This window comes from Lontra canadensis, unplaced genomic scaffold (assembly GCF_010015895.1).
Source record: "Lontra canadensis isolate GAN:19392208 unplaced genomic scaffold, GSC_riverotter_1.0 scaffold12, whole genome shotgun sequence".
NCBI lineage: Eukaryota > Metazoa > Chordata > Mammalia > Carnivora > Mustelidae > Lontra > Lontra canadensis.
The window spans coordinates 11,255,068-11,274,234 of record NW_022631006.1 but is presented as its reverse complement, the minus strand read 5'-3'; the positions used below and the strand labels follow the sequence as shown (position 1 = coordinate 11,274,234).

The following is a 19,167-nucleotide window of genomic DNA, read 5'->3' as shown; positions in this document are numbered from 1 at the left end:
CACCCTAGAGAATAATTCTAATCCTCAGAGGAACTCAGCTGCATTAAGACAACAAATTGACTGAGGGGACCACAGCTCCAGATAGAGCCCCCTCAATCAACTTTGCTCATTAACTCTTTAGAGATAGAGTTAGATTTACATAAAACCATTTAAGAGCCTAGCAATAAATGTTGCTTTTTTGGTATGGCAAAAAACTTTTTTTTTTTTTTTTTTTCTTATTTGAACTCCTAATTTTAGTAGTATCGTTTCAGGAAGGTGCTCAAGGAGCTGCTTTAGGCAGCAGCAGCCTCTTTAGCCACCTTTCTCTCAGCCAGCATCCGCTGCTTCTGCTTTGCCCGGCACTTCCTGGCAGAATAATGGGCTCCCAGGTCGTGATAGCAGTCCTGGTAAGCCTTGGTCACCTTGGTGAACTGCTCCAGCTCCTTGGCACAGTTCTGCCTGTAGCTCTCACCTTCCTGCTGCTGACAGGCCTTCAGCCTTTCCTGGATAATGTTGACGATTTCTTGATCGACTTTATAGTCTCTTCTCCACTGCATTTCTGCTCCAAACATGCACAAGATATCCTTCTCCTGGCATTCGGTGATGTCTGGCACACGGCGGAACTCCCGGTGGTAGTAGTAATACCTGTTCTTCGCGTGCTGCCGCTCTATAAACTCTCTAACTAGGGTTATGGGCCGGTCCACGAGGAGGTCGAAAGCCTTCGTTAAATAGGTTATGGGGTTGGGCAGCGAGGTCTGCGGCGAGGGCGCCGGCGTGCGGCGCGGGGGCTCGGGGTACACGTTCTTGTCCCAGCTGTCCGGCATGGCGGCGGCGCGCGGGAGGGACCCACTGTCGGACGCAGAACCCCGGCCTCCGCCTGGATCCCACAGCCTAGTTCGCCCGCCGCTGGCAAAAAACTTTTGCCCAAGAAAATAAAGAGGCATAACTCAATTCAATAAATTTTAATGAATGTTAAATATACTAACTAAAAAAACACTATGTATGGCACTGAATGCCATCCCATTTAATACCCCTTTCCTTTTAAGAAAAGTAATCTAAAAACTCACTGTAATAAATTCCGTCCTGAATTTTTTTACTACTTCCAAAAATTTTATCACAATCTGATACAAACCATTATTTTTTTTTTAACTTCAATAATATGAATTTTAGATCTACAGGGGAATTTCAAAACATCCACAAACTAGCTCCTTTTCCTTAAAAGTACATGCTGAGAGAGCCATCTAGTGGTAACAGGAATTACTAAATATAATTACATTTGTTATTTAAGATTTTATTTATTTATTTGACAGAAAAAGAACACAAGTAGGCAGACCAGCAGGCAGAGGGAGTGGGAGAAATAGGCTCTCGGCTGAGCAGGGAGCCTGATGCAGTGCTTGATCCCAGGACCCTGGGATCATGATCTGAGCTAAAGGCAGCTGCTTAACCAACTAAGCCACCCAGCAGGGAGCCTGATGCAGTGCTTGATCCCAGGACCCTGGGATCATGATCTGAGCTAAAGGCAGCTGCTTAACCAACTAAGCCACCCAGGTGCCCTATAATTATATTTTTAAAGCTTACAGTCTATTTTGTTTTGAATTTCTATAATTATTAGCTCACAGAGCTGTTTGCGGATTATAATATCTACTGGAAATGAAAACTCTCTATAAAACTGTAAAGTACTAATTCTATATGAATTGTTACTAGCACTCCTAAAAAAGAATATGAAAAAAAGTTAGAAAATATAATCTATTACAATACACTTAATAATAAACCTTGATTGCCTCATTAAAAACTTTAGCATAAACTTGCAATATCATTCCTATGCTCAATGAGAACAATTACAAATCCATTAAAACTCTTCTAAAGTTTTCCACCAAGCAATTTAGTACTACATATGCATCAAAAGCCTTTAAGATGATCATACTCTTTGACCTAATAATCCCACTCATATAAATCTATCACAACGAAACTATCTGAAACATATTAAAAGTAATGTTATTTATAACAGGGAAAAACTGAAATGCCCTAATACAAGTAATAGCTAAAAGAGATTAGGGGTGCCTGGGTGGCTCAGTTGATCAGCTCAGGTCATGATCCCATGGTCCTGTTACAGAGCCCCACATCATCAGGCTCCCTCCCCACGGGAAGCCTGCTTCTCCCTCTGTGTCTGCCTGTGCTCCCCCTGCTTATGCTCTGTCAAATAAATTTTTAAAAACTTTTTTTTTTTAAGAAATTGGGGTGCCTGGGTGCCTCAGTGGGTTAAAGCCTCTGTCTTTGGCTGGGGTCATGATCCCAGAGTCCTGGGATCGAGCCCTGCATCAGGCTCTCTGCTCGGTGGGGAGCCTGCTTCCCCTGGCCACCACCACCGCCTGCCTCTCTGCCTGCTTGTGATCTCAGTCACATAAATGAATAAAATCTTAAAAAAAAAAAGAAAAGAAAAGAAATTAAGATAGATCATAATGGATACTGCAAGGTTTTTTTTTTTTAATTTTTTATTACGGAAAATTTTGAGCAAACACAAGAACAGGCACAACAGTATAATGAACTTCCACACAGCCACCAACTGGCTTCAATATTACCAATTTATTGACAGCCCATTTCCCACCCACACACATTTTGAAGCAAATATCTGTAAATATTCCAGTATGTATGTCTAAAAGATAACCAGTACTACAGTCATTTAAGATTTATAAATAATATGCAACAGTATTAGAATCAAGCCTCTAAAGTGAATACACACCATGATCCTAACTATGTGAGAAGTACATAGAAAAGCATCCAGAAGCAATATACAATATACCATGATAATGAAAATCAGAAATTTTTCCCTTTTTCCTATTTATTCTCTATTTCATTAGTGTTCTATAATGAGCACATATTACTCCTGTAATTAAAAATAAACTTTTATTAGTTGTTTCTAAAAGTAATAGAAATTTGTTGCATCTAGTAATGTCATTTCAGTGAAAAAATGAATGGAAAAAAATGAATATCTCATATCCTGCATTTAAAAGATCTATAGGGGCGCCTGGGTGGCTCAGTGGGTTAAAGCCTCTGCCTTCGGCTCAGGTCATGATCCCAGGGTCCTGGGATCGAGCCCCGCATTGGGCTCTCTGCTCAGCCGGGAGCCTGCTTCCTCCTCTCTCTCTGCCTGCCTCTCTGCCTACTTGTGATCTCTGTCTGTCAAATAAATAAATAAATTTAAAAAAATAAAAAATAAATAAATAAGTAAAAGATCTATAAATCAGACAAGTAAAATGTTGTAAAGAATACTAGTTAAAAATACATGAATAAGCACAGAAACCTTTTATTAAAAAGCTTTTCACCAAAATAAGATTACATATAAAAAACATTTTTAATGTAAGAAATTAGATGTTGAAAGTTATTAATAGTAAAAGCGTAAAAGGTGACTAAAATTAAGCATATTATAACCATGTGTTTAACTGTACATATGAAAATATTCTTGGGCATGAGAATTTAGTTGCCTACATTCTCGTAAGGAAATAGGGGCGCCTGGGTGGCTCAGTCTGTTTAGCCTCTGCATTTGGCTCAGGTCATGATCCCGGGGTCCTGGGATCAAGCCCCATGTCGTGAGGCTCCCTACTCAGCAGGGAATCTATTTCTCTTTCTGGCCCCCCACTCTTGCCCTCTCTCTCTCTAAAATCTTATTTTAAGAGAAGGGAGAAAAAAAGACAATAACTTGGATAATAAAACTAGTACCTGGCATGTTGCTGAATAATTACATAGTATCATATAATCTAAACAGACTTACCCCAACAGTTATGGTCTCCACTTTGCAAAGGAGACAAAGAATAAAAGGACTTACCAAAGAGCACTAGTTTTAGTCTAAAGATAAGACCCATATTCTTAACTCTTGTGTTCTAAATTAGAGAACATTGGGAATCTGCAGGGATATAAAAGAACATGCCCTTCAAATCTCTTTCTCTGCGATTCCTTTGAAGAAAAAATAATCATATGAACTCTGGTATATTTGGAATTTTCTCCCATTTCCATTTTGTCCAGTGGGCTTTTTTTTTTCTTTTTACATTTTTTTAACTTAAAAATGACACTTTCAAACAAAGTCTCTAAAGAAAAATCATCTCCCATAGACCCTTGTTTCAGAAAACCACCAGAAGATGTACTCCTCCAAGACCAAGAATAAACAAAAACTAGAATCAAGGGCTTCAGGAAATAAGGGATCCAATATAACTAGAGTGGAAGAGGATCCTCAAGATGATGATAAAGGAGACCCCAAGAGGTCCTATACCAGAAACCTGGAAAGCAAATCCAGATTGGAATCAGAGGACAGAGGTTCCAGAAGGAGGTCTCCAAGGAAAAGATAGGCTGATAAGACTCCCAGAAAAAGAATGGGATCTCCAGTGGGGAATCTGACATGGGTTAATGATGGATACAAGAACAGTAAGCAAAAGAAAAAAGTACATAACTTTCCAGAGGGAAGAAAAAAAAAAACCTACACAAGAAAGAAAATGTAATCCCAGTTTACACACATGGCATGGGTTAGTGAAGAAGATAATAATAATAATAATCATCATCATCCAAGCAAAATTTTTGGTGTACTTCTATTAAGAAGATGAAGAGTGAGGGGCACCTGGATGGCTCAGTGGGGGATGTCCAACTCGTGGTTTTAGTTCAGGTTGTGATCTCATGGGTGGTGGAATCAGGGTCCCTGCACTGGGCTCCCCTCTCTGTGGGCGGTCTGCTTGGGGATTCTCTCCCTCTGCTCCTACTCCCCACTTCCAAGCCCGGCTCATGTGTGTACACTCTCTCTCTCTCTCTCTAAAATGGATAAATAAATCTTTAAAAAAAGATGAAGAATAAGGAAAAATATGCTTAGAGGTGGTTTAGTTTAAGATAGCCAAAGCTTCATCTTCATAACTGGGAAGTCAAAGATATATATATATAGAAAAATCAATAAAGAGCATAAGCAGGTTATTTAGAAATATGGAGGGAAGTACTAGGGGGAAAAAACAGCAAAAAGAGAATGGATGCCTTTGGAAAGAAGGTTCTGGGGTGGGAAGGAATAACACAAGGAACTCAAGGTTGTTGTTTTTGACCATAAACCTTGTATTTTTTTTACTTTTCAACTTCATACGTGTATACTTTAATAAAAATAAAAGTACAATAAACAAATATATGTTCACTTTATATAAAAAATGTATAACTCAAATTCAAAGTCATCCCCACACTTCCTGTTGGTCTTACTCCCCAGAAATAACCACTATTTAAATGTTTAGTGTGTAGCCTTCTAAATCTTTTCTATGCCTATTAAAAAAAAACACACAGGCACAATGCTTCTTTTCAAACAAATAAAAAACAAAAGAAGGGATATATCATAGTGGTTTTGCAACTTGCTTCTTTGCACTCAACAGGGATCCCCTTGTTTTATCAGTGACATCTTTCTAATGCACACAGATAAAAACATATTTTTTACTAGCTACACGGACGTATGGTAGGCTGAATAATGCCCCCCTCCAAAGATGTCTAGATCTTAATTCCCAGAACCTGTGAATGTTAGCTTATGTGGCAAAAAGGACTTTCCAGGTGTGATTAAAGGAAGGATCTTGAGATAGGAAGATTCTGGATAATCTAGATGGGCTGAAGTAATCACAAGGGTCCTTGTAAGTGGGATGGAGGAGGGTCAGGATCAGAGAGAAGGAAGCAGAGATCAGAGGAGAGAGAGAGAAAGAGATCTGAAGTTGCTATAGTTGCTAGCCTTGAAGATGGTGGGGGGGGATACTGCACCAGCCAAAAATGCAGGCAGCCTTGAAAAAACTAGAAAAGGAAAGAAAACAGATTCTCCCTTGGAACCTCCAGAAGGAACACAACCGTTCTATCTTCTAGCAAGTTTATCTTTCTTAGCCATGATTATCTGATGACTTCCAAATCTATCTTCAGTCCAGGCCTCCATCCAAGCTAGACAGACCCTAATATTCAACTGGATAGATACCTCTACCAGCAGATGCCAAGCACTTCAAAAGTCAAACTGTCTAAGTCGTGGCTTGTTCCCTAGTTCAGAAACTTTGGAATCCTTCTGGACCCCTTCTTGCACCCACCTCGATTCCAATCAGTCATGACCTGTCATTTTTACCTCCTAAATGTCTCTTAAATGCTTCTACATCTTTCCAGTGATAGAGTCTCGGTCCTCAGTAAATATCTGTAGGGGGCACCTGGGGGGCTCCGTCAGTAAAGCGTCTGCCTTCAGCTCAGGTCATGATCCCAGGGTCCTGAGATCAAGCCCCACATCGAGCCCTGAATCAAGCTCCCCGCTCAACAGGGAGTATGCTTCTCTCTCCCCATTTGCCCCTCCCCTGCTGCTTGTGCCTGCTCAAGCTCACTCACTCTCTCTCTCTCAAAAATAAATAAATAGGGGCACCTGGGTGGCTCTGTGGGTTAAAGCCTCTGCCTTAGGCTCAGGTCATTATCCCAGAGTCCTGGGATCAAGCTCCACATCGGGCTCTCTTCTCAGCATGGAGCCTGCTTCCTCCTCTCTCTCTGCCTGCTTCTCTGCCTACTTGTGATTTCTGTCAAATAAATAAAACCTTTTTAAAAATAAATAAATAAATAAATAAGGGCACCTGGGTGGCTCAATCAGTTAAGCATCTGCCTATCTGCCTTCAGCTCAGATCGTGATCCTGGAGACCTTGGATCGAGCCCTGTGTCAGATTCCCTGCTCCATAGGGATTTTGCCTCTGTCTGTCTGTCTGTCCCTCATGAATAAATAAATAATATCTTTTAAATAAATAAATAAATGTTGACAGTCTTTTCTCCTGTGCCACAAACTGTGTTCATGCCTCCATCCTTTCTCTCCTAGAACAACTTCAAACTAGTGTCTATGCTTCACAGTCTTACCTTTCTCTAATTCATTCTCCATTCTGCTACCAAACTTCTTAGTCATCCTTAAACAGAATTCAGGCCCCTTGTCAGTTACCTCAGATAAACTCAAACTCTTTGCCATTAGATTCAAGGCCTTTCATATTTGGCGTCTGTTGCCATCTCCACATTTATACCACTCACCTCCTCACACTAAACTCTATACTCCAGACATGTTTTACTCAGCTTTTTTTCTCACCTTTGGACATCTATACAAAACATTCCCTCTGCCAGGAAGAATGTTCTTCTCTCCATGCCCACTTTTGCTGTATTTATTCCTACCTGTTCTTCAGAGTTCAGCTTTTCTCCTCAGAGAAGCCTTCCCTGATCCCCCCAAACTAAATGAAGTGTCCTTCCTGTGTATTCTTCTAGCATCTTAAGTTTCTCTTCTATAATGGCATTTATCAGACCACACTACATTGGCTACTTGTTTTCACTGTGCCTGAATGATGGTGCCTGGTAAACAAGCACTGATTGAATAAATAAACATCAGACACACAGCAGAAACTCCAGAAATACTTGGGATAACCAACAGTCATATAACATTTGAATTTTTAAATGCAAATTAAAATGACAGCTTCACAAATTCTAGGAAGTAACAATAAAATACTCGCTGAATTTCTCTCAGCCTTATTATAACTAAATTTTTCACAAATGAATGAGATTAGATCTCTCCTGAATATTCTTTTTATTGGCAGCTACTCAAATGGACTGATCTGATCCAAAAAAAATGAGGTCAGTTCTATGTTTTCTCAGGCTAAAGGGAAAACTGTGAACATAATCTGTAAATCTGGATAATGTCTTTGTCTGGGACCCTCAAAAATCACTCTTGCACCTGCCACATTCGTATAAAAAGTGTGGACAGGAAGCCAGAGTTTATCTAATAACCAGCAACAGTCTATGAAGCAAGATCAGCTCATGGTCACCATAATGACCATGGGTCAAATCAGTACCAAACTGAATTCAAAGGTTACAAGTGAGTATGTTCTATCTAGAACTAAGCTGTCCAATACAGCAGCCACCAGCCATAATGCTACTAGGCACTGAAAAGTGGCCAGTCCAAATGGAGCTGTGCTTTAAGTGTAACACACCAGTACCAAAAAAGAATGTAAGGTATCTCATTAATAACTTTGCTATCAATTACATGTTAAAATGGTAGTATTTTGGATATGTGGGATTAAATAAAGTGTTATTAAAATTAATTTCATCTGTTTATTTTTTAATGTGGCTGCTATAAAACATTAAATATATGGCTCACATTATATTGCTGTTGGACAGAGCTATTCTAGAACCATTAATCAAAACTTCCTGGGGGACCTAGGTGGCTCCGTTGATTAGGCGTCTGCCTTCAGCTCCTGTGCCCTAGAATCAAGCCCCACATCAGGTTCCCTGCTCAGCAGGATGTCTGCTTCTCCCTCTCCCTCTGCCTGCCACTCCCCCTGCTTGTGCTCTCTGTTAAATAAAAATGTGGGGCGCCTGGGTGGCTCAGTAGGTTGAAGCCTCTGCCTTCAGCTCGGGTCATGATCCCAGGGTCCTGGGATCCAGCCCCACACGGGGCTCTCTGCTCAGCAGGGAGCCTGCTTACCCCTCTCTCTGCCTGCCTCTCTGCCTACTTTGTGATCTCTGTCTGTCAAATAAATAAACAAAATCTTTTAAAATAAATAAAAATCTTTAAAAAATAAGATTTTTTAGGGGTGCCTGGGTGGCTCAATGGGTTAAAGCCTCTGCCTTCGGCTCAGGTCATGATCCCGGGGTCCTGGGATCACCCCACATCGGGCTCTCTGATCCGCAGGGAGCTTGCTTCCTCCTCTCTGTCTCTGCCTGCCTCTCTGCCTACTTGTGATCTCTGTCTGTCAAATAAATAAAATCTTTAGGAAAAAAAAATATATATTTTTTAAATCTTTAAAAATCTTCAAAAAAAGATTTTAAAAATCTTCAAAAAATAAAAACTTAAAAACAAAACAAAACAAACAAAAAAAACAAACTGCTTACAGGCACCAAGTTTAGGATTTACAAAAAGCTGCGACATTTGAATATAAGATATAGATAGGACATTCTCTAAGAAAAACTATCTGATGAATTATCCCTATTATAACACTGGATAGACTTTCCCTCTAAAAACTAGAGGAAGGTATCTTTTGTCCTTGGAAAACTTCACAAACTCACTTGGGGATGAAGCTACCCATAAATTCTACCCATACTACTACATAACTTCTCTTTGCAACCCACTGCCCCTTTACCCCATTCAACTACTAGTCTCTTCTAATCACACAGATTTATCCCAGGAAGAGACTGAGGCTTAAGAAGAGTACAAGCAGAAGATGAAGACAAGACTAGAACTCTATTGGAACTAGGCCAGTAGATGGTTTTGAATTAATAGGGAAGCATAACTTACCTAGTTACTATAAAATACAGCCAACAAACTATTCACAACAGTGAATTATCAATATCCTCCCCAACAATAAGAATACCTACACTTTGATCCTTTCTCTTCAAGCTTTCTCATATTCATCCCTTCCTCTCTACTACCTCTAGTCTTACACATTCATTGCCTCATACCTTAAACATCACAATAGCCTTTTGGCTGACCTAACTCTAATTTCTGCATCCTACTGCCAAGCAATCTCACTAAAATACAATTTCATTCAATTCAAATACTTCTGTATGAGTCTCTCTACATGGTCCCTACCCTCGAAGAATTCATCACCTAGTAGAGAAGACATATATCTCATAATTCCTTTATCTAAAGTCCTCTTCCATACAACCATTTGAAGAACAATTTGTTGATATCCAGAAGAACTGAAGGTATGTCTACCCTTTGATCCAAGGATTCCACTACTAGGAAGCTGCCATATCTCCTTAACACATACACACACACACACACACACACACACACGCACGCAAAGAGAGGAAACATGTATAGGAACATTTACAGAAACATTATTTATAATAGAAAAAAAAATCTACAAACAACCTAAGTGTCCATCAACAGAAAAATATGTTTAACTTTTATTATAAAATCTTTCAAATATAGAGAAGTATGTGTATGCATATAAATGAATATATGTGTGTATACACAAACACACACACACACACATATGCCCATCACCCACATTCTAAATTAAAAGTTGGCCATCTTGCTTCATCCTACTCCTTTCTAAAAAAATGTACTTTACAGCTGGCACATGCTGCATTTGGTTGTTATATATCTAGATTAATTATATTCTCGGACAGTTTCCCTTCCCCCCACCACCCCACCCTTGTTTTCCTCTCCCATGACATTAAATGGCCAGTTTATCTGTATCTCACATTCTGTATTTTTCTGATTGCTTCACCCAAGGTAGTACTTAATTTCTTTCATCACCCATATTTCTTATAAACTGAAAGTTAGCCTGAAAAGTTAAATTTGGTACAAAAACCTTCAGTTGATGCACTATAGTTGATACTGAATCACATCAGGAAGAACATATTTTTTAGTTCATTTTTAGTGATACTAGGATTAATAACTAGGCTGGTAATAGCCCGATCCTTCCACTATAAAATTTTATTGTTCTGAGACCAACTAGTACTCTGTGGAGTATTTTGGGACCATGCAAGTATCCAATTCCCAATGAACCTTTTGCCTAACAATTTCAGCACCCACTAATGATCCTGGCCCAAGTCAAATATTTCATAAAAGGATGTAACAAATTGTGACTTTGATTCTGTAATTCTTTCTATATTTATCATCTGGCATTCCTCACTAACTGTAATACATTTCTACTAAAAAAGCAGTTCAAATGTTAAATTACCAATTTTCAGAGAAAAGGATAGGTGTAACAGCCATCTACATTTGCCTTGTTTTTTTAAACTGTTATATATTATTTCAAATTACTCTCCTTATTCTCCTTTATGTTCAAACTGTCCCAACTTTGGTCAACAAGGGCCTCTTTGGGTAGACTTTTGTTGTGTCTTTGAAATCTTTCTTGCTTTTGGCACAAGATGTTCCAGGTTCACTAAGTATGTTCCCTGCCCCAGTACTGGAATCAGTCATTTCTTCGAGGATTCTAAATGGAAGTATTTAAAGACCAAAATTGGTGTAATACAAATATACCTACCAAAGTAATAGTATGTTTCTATATCCTTTCAGTGGACAGAGCTAAGAAAGAAATACATATTTGTGTGGAATTAAGAAATATATATATATATTAAATCCTGAATTCAAACTGACATCTATAGTTCAAGTACATCACTATATTCTTTTTGCTTAGCTTCTTTGATTTTATACTTATATTTCTATTGGTTTCTAACATATAAGCATAAAAACTTACTGGCTTTAACCTACAACATGTATCAAATGATATAAAAATAAAAATACCAATACTATAACTAGCAATAAAACGAGTGAAGTTTAAGATTTCTTGCAGTTCTCGGGCGCCTGGGTGGCTCAGTTGGTTGAGCAACTGCCTTCAGCTCAGGTCATGATCCCGGACTTCCAGGATCAAGTCCCGCATCGGGCTCCCAGCTCCTTGGGGAGTCTGCTTCTCCCTCTGACCTTCTCCTCTCTCATGCTCTCTCTCACTCATTCTCCCTCAAATAAGTAAATAAAATCTTTAAAAAAAAAAAAAAAAGATTTCTTGCAGTTCTTTTTGTCCTTAGCATATATGCCATTTGATATTGAGCTCAAAAGTCACTTGAGATTGTGTTTTCCTCCATGTATTTAAGCAACTATTTTGATATACACATAGGTTCATTTATTCAAGTTTGTTCTCCATTTTAGAGATTTTTATTTTCATTTAATTATAATTTTTGAATGTGTAAAAACATTTACATAATTCAAAAGTCAAAACCAAATACACTCAGAAATCTTACTTCCATTCCTGTTTCCTACACATCTTTCCCATTCACCCTCTCCCCCCACCACCAGGTAACAATTTTATTAGTTTCTGGTCTGTATTATCAGTCTTTCTTTTTGCAAAAGAAACGAATTAGTTTATGTATTCTTATTCCCACACACACTTTTTTTTTTTTTTAAGATTTTATTTGACAGAGATCACAGGTAGGCAGAAAGGCAGGCAGAGAGAGAGGAAGGGAAGCAGGCTCCCTGCTGAACAGAGAGCCCAAGGCAGGGCTTGATCCAGGATCCTGGGATCACGACCTGAGCCGAAGGCAGAGGCTTTAATCCGTTGAGCCACCCAGGCACCCCCCCACACACACTTCTTACACCAAAAGAGCATACTACATACACTGTTCTGCACTTTGCTCCCCCCACCATTTAATATATATAACTGGGAAATTCTCCATAGAGATTTACCTCATTCTGTTTTATACCTGCAGAGTACTATATGAAAATACCATAGTGAAAAACTAGTAATCTTTTACTCTCTAGAAATCAAGCCAAAAGATCACCTCACAGTTCAAGGCCTTCATCAACTGCTCCAACCTTGCACCTTCACCTCGTCCATTTTTCTCAACTCCCACTTCATACAGGACCCCAGCAGCTGTCAGATTCTAAACAATTCTTCCTTATTCAATATGTGCTCACCTTATTCCAGACCCAATGCCTTCTTCCCTTGTGCTACTTGCCCAGTTTTGATGGCTACGTATCTTCTCTGCAAATCTGGTACTTACAGCCCATTTCAAACATTTCTTTTTTTCTAATAAGCCTTCTTTAAATGAGCTAATTACTCTATGCTTCCCTTTAAATTTTCTCAGGGATTTATACCATAGTCCATGTTTCCCTTCATTCATTAAACAAATGTTTGCTGAGCATATATGTGCCAACAGAAAATGAACAAAGACAAGTCCCTACCCTCACAGAGCTTGTGTTCTTGGGGGAAGCATAGAAATCAATCGACCAACAAATAATAGCCGTACCGGTAAGGATAAATGCTATGAAGAAAATGTAAGGCACGTTAAGAAAAGAGAATACTGGATCAGAGATGGGGAACCATTTTAGACAAAGTTAAGGAAAGGCCTCTTTGAGGAGAGGACATTTGAGTAGAAACATGAATTAAGGGAGGAAGGAGAGCAAGGAAGGATTCCAGAGAAAAGCATCATGAAGGACAGGTCACTCTTTTGGCTGCTCAGCATCAGAACATTTTCATACACCCAGGGAATTCCCCTCTGATGAGTCCTGAAAGAAGCCAGAACCTTCACCTATTAGTGAAGCTAAGTATTTGCTTCCCCAGCCCCCCATACAGCTAGTCTTATGACCTCCTTCCAACAAAGAAGCATCCATGCTGGACTTTAACTTAGAAGATAATGCAAAAAAAAAAAAAAAAAAAAAAAGGCAATAAGTATACTGAATCCATTATGGCAAGAGTGGAAGCAGATTCCAATGACAGTACTGGTAATGGTTTCTTCTGTGACAATTCCTTTTCTGCTAAATTAACCAGACATGGTTTTCAGATTTTAGAACTAAAGTTTGGGGGTTTGGGGGTTTTCTGTTTTAAGAACTAGGAATTCTACTGTTCCTCATGATCCAGGGAGATGGACCAGCAAGTATAAGGGCCCTGGGCGAGGGGGAAAAAGGACAGCATATGAAATGAGAGACAGGCATGAGCCACATCACACAGGGCTTTTTGGAACTAGTAAGAAGCCTGGGTTTCATTGAGTTTACTAGGAATTTGTTGGAATGTTTTAAACAGGAGAGTGTTGTGATATGATTTGTGTGTGTGTGTGTGTGTGTGTGTGTGTGTTGTCCATTAAGGCATTTTATTTGCACATATGTTTTACATCCCTAGAAAAAGAATCCCAGGATTTTCCCATCTGCATGCTTCTGTCTTGCTTCTCTGTGGTCCATGATTAGTACAATGCTTAGTACAATGACACCATACTGGCAGGCTGTGAGCAGATTATTCTGCCATTTTTCTAGACCTTTGAGCTGCACAGCAAATCTGGGACTGATCAATCCACACTTATTCAACCCACCCTTGAGGCTTACAACAATTTTCCCAGCTCTGTCATCATCAATGATTTCAAATGCACCCATGTAACCATGCTTCATGCTTCATCATCACAGTTAGAAACCAGACAAAGGGGGCACCTGGGTGTCAGCGGGTTAAAGCCTCTGCCTCCAGCTCAGGTCATGATCCCAGGGTCCTGGGATCAAGACCCACCAGGCTCTCTGCTCAGCAGGGAGCCTGCTTCCCCCCTCTCTCTCTGCCTGCCTCTCTGCCTACTTGTGATCTCTGTCAAATAAATAAAAATCTTAAAAAACAAAACAAAACAAAAAACCAAAGACTTGGAGTAGGCGCTAACAAGAACTTAGTGTTTGCCTCTTTTTGGCACTGTTGATGTTCTTGAGAGAATCTGCCAGGACATTCATGTGTACCATTATGGAAAGACGGTAGGAGCTGATTTATATTTTTTTTAAATTACTACTGTTTTATATTGGTAGTTCATAGAGGAAAGCAAGGATTGAGGCAGGAATACTAGTTAGGAAATTATTCCAGGCACGAGCTGATACTGCCTTAGGCTAGGATGATACCTACATAATCATTTAAACTTTTTATCTCTAATTATTATATATCTAAGTTTAAATCTAGCATCTAATTTTGTGCTCTCTATTCGTTACCTGTTCAGGTTCTTTCCTCTCCTGCCTTCTTCTGGACTGATTCTTTTTTAACATTTTACCTATTTCTCTTACTGATTTGGAAGTTATATTCTCTATTTTTGTTCTTGTAGTTATTTCCTAGAAATTATACCATGCATTAAAGTCTAAAATTAATCAAAATCTTGTTTTAAAATACCTAAGCAAGCATCAACCAATGACAATGCATGGGCCCTGTTTGGATTCCAATTTGAAGAAACTAAATGTAAATTTTTAAAAAACTTTTTTAAGTTTTACAGTGAAAATATTTGGTATGATACCATAATGATGGACACATGTCATGAGATACTTGCCCAAACTCAAAAGAATGTAGACCAACAATGAATCATAATGTAAACTACAGACTTTAGGTGATTATGATGTGCCAGTGTAGGTTCATCAATTGTAACACATGTACCACTCTGGTGGCAGATACTGATAATGGGGGAGGTAATCCATGTATGGGGGCAGTTGGTGTATGGGAAATCTTTGTACTTTCCCCTCAAGTTTGCTGTAAACCTAAAACTGCCCTACAAAAAAATCATAAATGTTAAAATAATCATCTTGGATAGTTAAGGAAATACCTGATAAAGTTCCCTGTTGTTAGATGTTCAGTACTTCCCTTTTTTTTTGTTCCATAATACATTTCAATAAAGGTGAATGCTGCATTAAAAAAAAAAAAAAAGTCATTTTGCAGATAACTAAGGAAAAGTGAATGCTGCCTAAATATGTAACGATATTAGGGAATTATGTTTATTTTTTTCTGGATATAATTGTGTTATAGTTTAGGTTTATATATTTTTAGAGATAAAAACTACTTATGGATTAAATAATTGATACTTGAGATGTGTTTCTCAAAATACTGAGGAATGTATAAGAAACCACTGTAGTCTTGAATTAATCATTGTTGAAAGTGGGTAATGAATACATGGGAGTTCATTATACTCTCCTTTGCTTTTACATATTTAAAGCTTTCCATACAAAGGGTTTTTTTAAAACTTATCCTCCTAGACAACACAAAGACCTTAGAACCTAGAATCCAACTTATTCCCCTTCTGCTATTGCCTTGTCTTTTAATCCATTAGACATTCTTACTGTTGTATGCAGTCAAGATTCACTTTCATTTTCCAAACATGTATTACTTTCTTTACTTTTCAGCCCTTCATACAATTCTTTCCTCCCACATCATAATCAATTTCATCCCGCCCAAAGTATATCCTATAGAACTGCACTAATAAGGTACATGTGGCTATTTTTTTTTTTTAGATTATTTATTTATTTATTTATTTGACAGAGAGACAGAGATCACAAGTAGGCAGAGAGGGAGGCAGAGGGAGAGGAAGGGAAGCAGGGTCTCTGGTGAGCAGAGAGCCCGATGTGGGGCTTGATCCCAGGATTCTGGGATCATGACCTGAGCGGAAGGCAGAGGCTTTAACCCACTGAGCCACCCAGGCGCCCCCATGTGGCTATTTTAATTAAGACTTCATCTCAATCACACTAGCCACATTTCAAGTGCTCAACAGCCTTATGTGGCTTAAGACAATCCTGAGCAGCACAGATAAAGAATATTTCCGTCATCACAGCAACTTCTACTGAAGAGTGTCGGTTTAAATTATCTTTAATGAGTGAGATGCTGGTGACAATCTGTTTTTCTCAAAATATCTTTATTTCACCATCGTTCTTTAAAGATATTTTCACTGGATATAAAATTCTAGGTTGGCAAGGTTTTTTTTTTTCATTTCGTATTGCAGGCATCATTTATTATCTTCTGACTTCCATTGCTATTGTTGAAAAGTCACCTGTTTGTCTAATTCTCACTCCTTTGGTGGTTATCTTCTTTTTCTCCAGATAGTCTTAAGATTTTTCTCTGTGTCACTGGTTTTCTGCAGTTTCATTATGATGTGTCTAGATACGGATTTATTTTTATCCTAATTAGCACTCATCAGAACTTTTGTATCCTGTTTTGATATCCTTTTATAGTTTCATGTTTTCTGTCTTTGAATTTGCCATTTCTGTAAATACAGTAGGCATGGCTTTTTTTTTTTTTAATTTTTATTTTTTATTTGAGAGACAGAGAATGAGAGAGAGAACCTGAGAGGGGAGAGGTCAGAGGGAAAAGCAGACTCCCCATGGAGCTGGGAGCCCAATGAAGAACTCGATCCTGGGACTCCAGGATCATGATCTGAGCTGAAGGCAGTCGCCCAACTAAGTCACCCAGACTCCCATAAGCATGGTTCTTTTATCATGTATCTTCTAATTCTATAAATGATGTCCACGAATAACTGTTTCTGCTGTTGTTTCTGTTCATGTTTCCTTGTCTCCTCGTATGCCAGCTTATCTTTGACCACGTACTGGTCAGTGTCCTTAAAAAATTATTTGTAGAGACGTCTAAAATGAACAACTGTTCTTCCAGGGAACATCTGCATTTGCTTCTGCCAAGCACCTAGAGGACACTACAAATGAGGGACTGCCCTAAATTAAGTCATGGTTTAAATTTCCCTTTCCTTGCTAGGCTATGGCCACAACTTTATACAGAGACTTCTTTTCTCTTTTTTCTCCTGCTCTGCTCAGCACCAAACCAACCTGCAGTCCCTTCATATTTGGCTGGAAAGTAAACAATGAAAGGGGAACAGGAATTAGCTCTGATTTATCCTTCTCCTGCAGGTGTAGACATATTGAGTCAAAGCCTAATTAGGTAGGATCTCTTGTAAAACTTTACATGTCCACATGTCAGGTAGGCTTTGAATCTTGATTTTTGTCCACCTCTCCCCACAAGTGTGATGAAAAGAAACCTAAAGTTCTTGAAATCTGCAAACATACTCAGGCCAACAGTGGCTTCAGTTCTCCAGATATTCTGCTAACCTCTCTTGGTTTGGGCTTTCTTCCAGAATTTGGTTTACCAAATTCCCCTATCTTTCCAGTTCTTCAAAACTCTTCAGGTGGTATTTATACATCTTATCCAGCATTTTCAATTCTTTTCAAGAAGAGGATGGGGTAAATAATCTAGCCCACCATTACCCAGAGGTAACATCTATTTTGAAATTGAGCTAACAGAACTTCCCTATGTATTAGATATCAGTGTACAAGAAAAAGAGGAGTCAGAGGTGACATCTAGATTTTTGGTTTGAATAACTTGGTTAAAGGTGGGATTATTTTGGTGGGCAAAGTGGGATGGGGTGGGTCAGGTGTTAAGGGTTTAGTCACAGACTTACCAAGTTCGAGATGACTTAGCTAGGTTTTAAGTTTTTCTTTTTTTTTAAAGGAACTGACCAATTTTTTTTTTTAAAGATTTTATCTATTTATTTGACAGAGAGAGATCACAAGTAGACAGAGAGGCAGGCAGAGAGAGGGAAGCAGGCTCCCTGACAAGCAGAGAGCCCGATGCTGGACTCGATCCCAGGACCCTGAGATCATGACCCGAGCGGAAGGCAACACCTTAACCCACTGAGCCACCCAGGTGCCCCTAGGTTATAAGTTTCTTAAAGGTATAAACAAGGCTTTCTTTTAGTGCCATTTATACCCATAGGTACTTTATAACACTGTTGCACACATAGTTGGTATTCAACTAACTAAAGATTTCTCTACCTCAGTACTACTGACATAATGGGTCTGACAATTCTTTGTTGTAGATTTTTTTATGCATTGTAAGTTATCTGGCAGCATCCCTGGTCTCTACGCATTAGATGCCAGTGGCACCATCCTGTCCCCAATTTTATGACATTAAAAAAAAAAAAAATGTCTCTGGATATTGCTAAATGTCTCTCAGGGGTAAAATATCCCTGACTGAGGACACTAATGCTTCTTAAAGTTAATTGCTATACACTGTGCTATTACCATTCTTTCACTCAACTGGACACAACAAAGATACACAAGATTTAAGAATCCATCTAAGCCCAAACCGTAGCCAATCCCAAATGAGCATTTCTCAAATTATGTTTCCCAAAGCACCAGAGGACTGCAGTATGGAGAAAGACAGTGGTGAACAGGTAAGCTTAGGTTGGTGGTGACAACACAGTTTCACCCTCACTAAAGCAAGACCATCTCCAACTGTTACAAGTTTATACATATAATACTACTATAATTTTTTTTAAGATTTTTTTTTTATTTGACAGAAATTACAAGTAGGCAGAGAGGCAGGCGGGGGTTAAGGGGGGGCAGAGAGCCCGATGCGGGACTTGATCCCGGGTCCCGGGGATCATGACCTGAGCTGAAGGCAGAGGTTATAACCCACTGAACCACCCAGGTACCCCCACTATTGTAATTTTTAAAAGAAAGCTGTTGCCAGCAAAATGTCTTTTCTTCAGATAAAAAATGGTTAAAATTTTAACTATTCTCAAGCAAGAATTACTTAACAGCTTTATTTTATTGCTATTCTACACCCAAATCCTTATTAACATAAACCTAGAAAAGATTTACTAAATCCATCTGCAAGTCCTGGCATGTATGTGTTTTATTTGGGCTTCTCCCTCACCCCTCCTTTTTTAAAAAAAAAAAAAAAAAAAAAACTCTGGCCAAACAGAAATCAGGTAAAAGTTATATAGATAAATTAAGGCCTCAAAATCAGATTCTGAAATAGAACTCGTTCAAATCAATTTTAAATCTCAAACTATATAGCAAGACCTTGTTTTAGGCAGCACTCAGAATGCTGGGACTCCTTTTCTTCATTAGGTTAAACTTCCTTGTCTTGAATAATATACAGTTACTCCCAAATGTGCTATATAAAAAAT

The 19,167-nt window shown here is 38.8% G+C and overlaps 2 protein-coding genes across 8 annotated transcripts in view; both read right to left on the bottom strand.

Annotated features, from left to right (window-relative positions):
• Positions 1-19,167, bottom strand: part of GABPB1 (GA binding protein transcription factor subunit beta 1) — a 67,237-nt gene that overhangs the window by 34,227 nt on the left and 13,843 nt on the right. The gene's annotated exons all lie outside the window — the stretch shown is intronic.
• On the bottom strand, positions 232-882 carry LOC116867123 (NADH dehydrogenase [ubiquinone] 1 beta subcomplex subunit 10-like). The gene has a single exon (XM_032856516.1). The coding sequence runs from the start codon at positions 801-803 to the stop codon at positions 273-275; it is 531 nt and encodes a 176-aa protein (XP_032712407.1). The 5' UTR covers positions 804-882; the 3' UTR covers positions 232-272.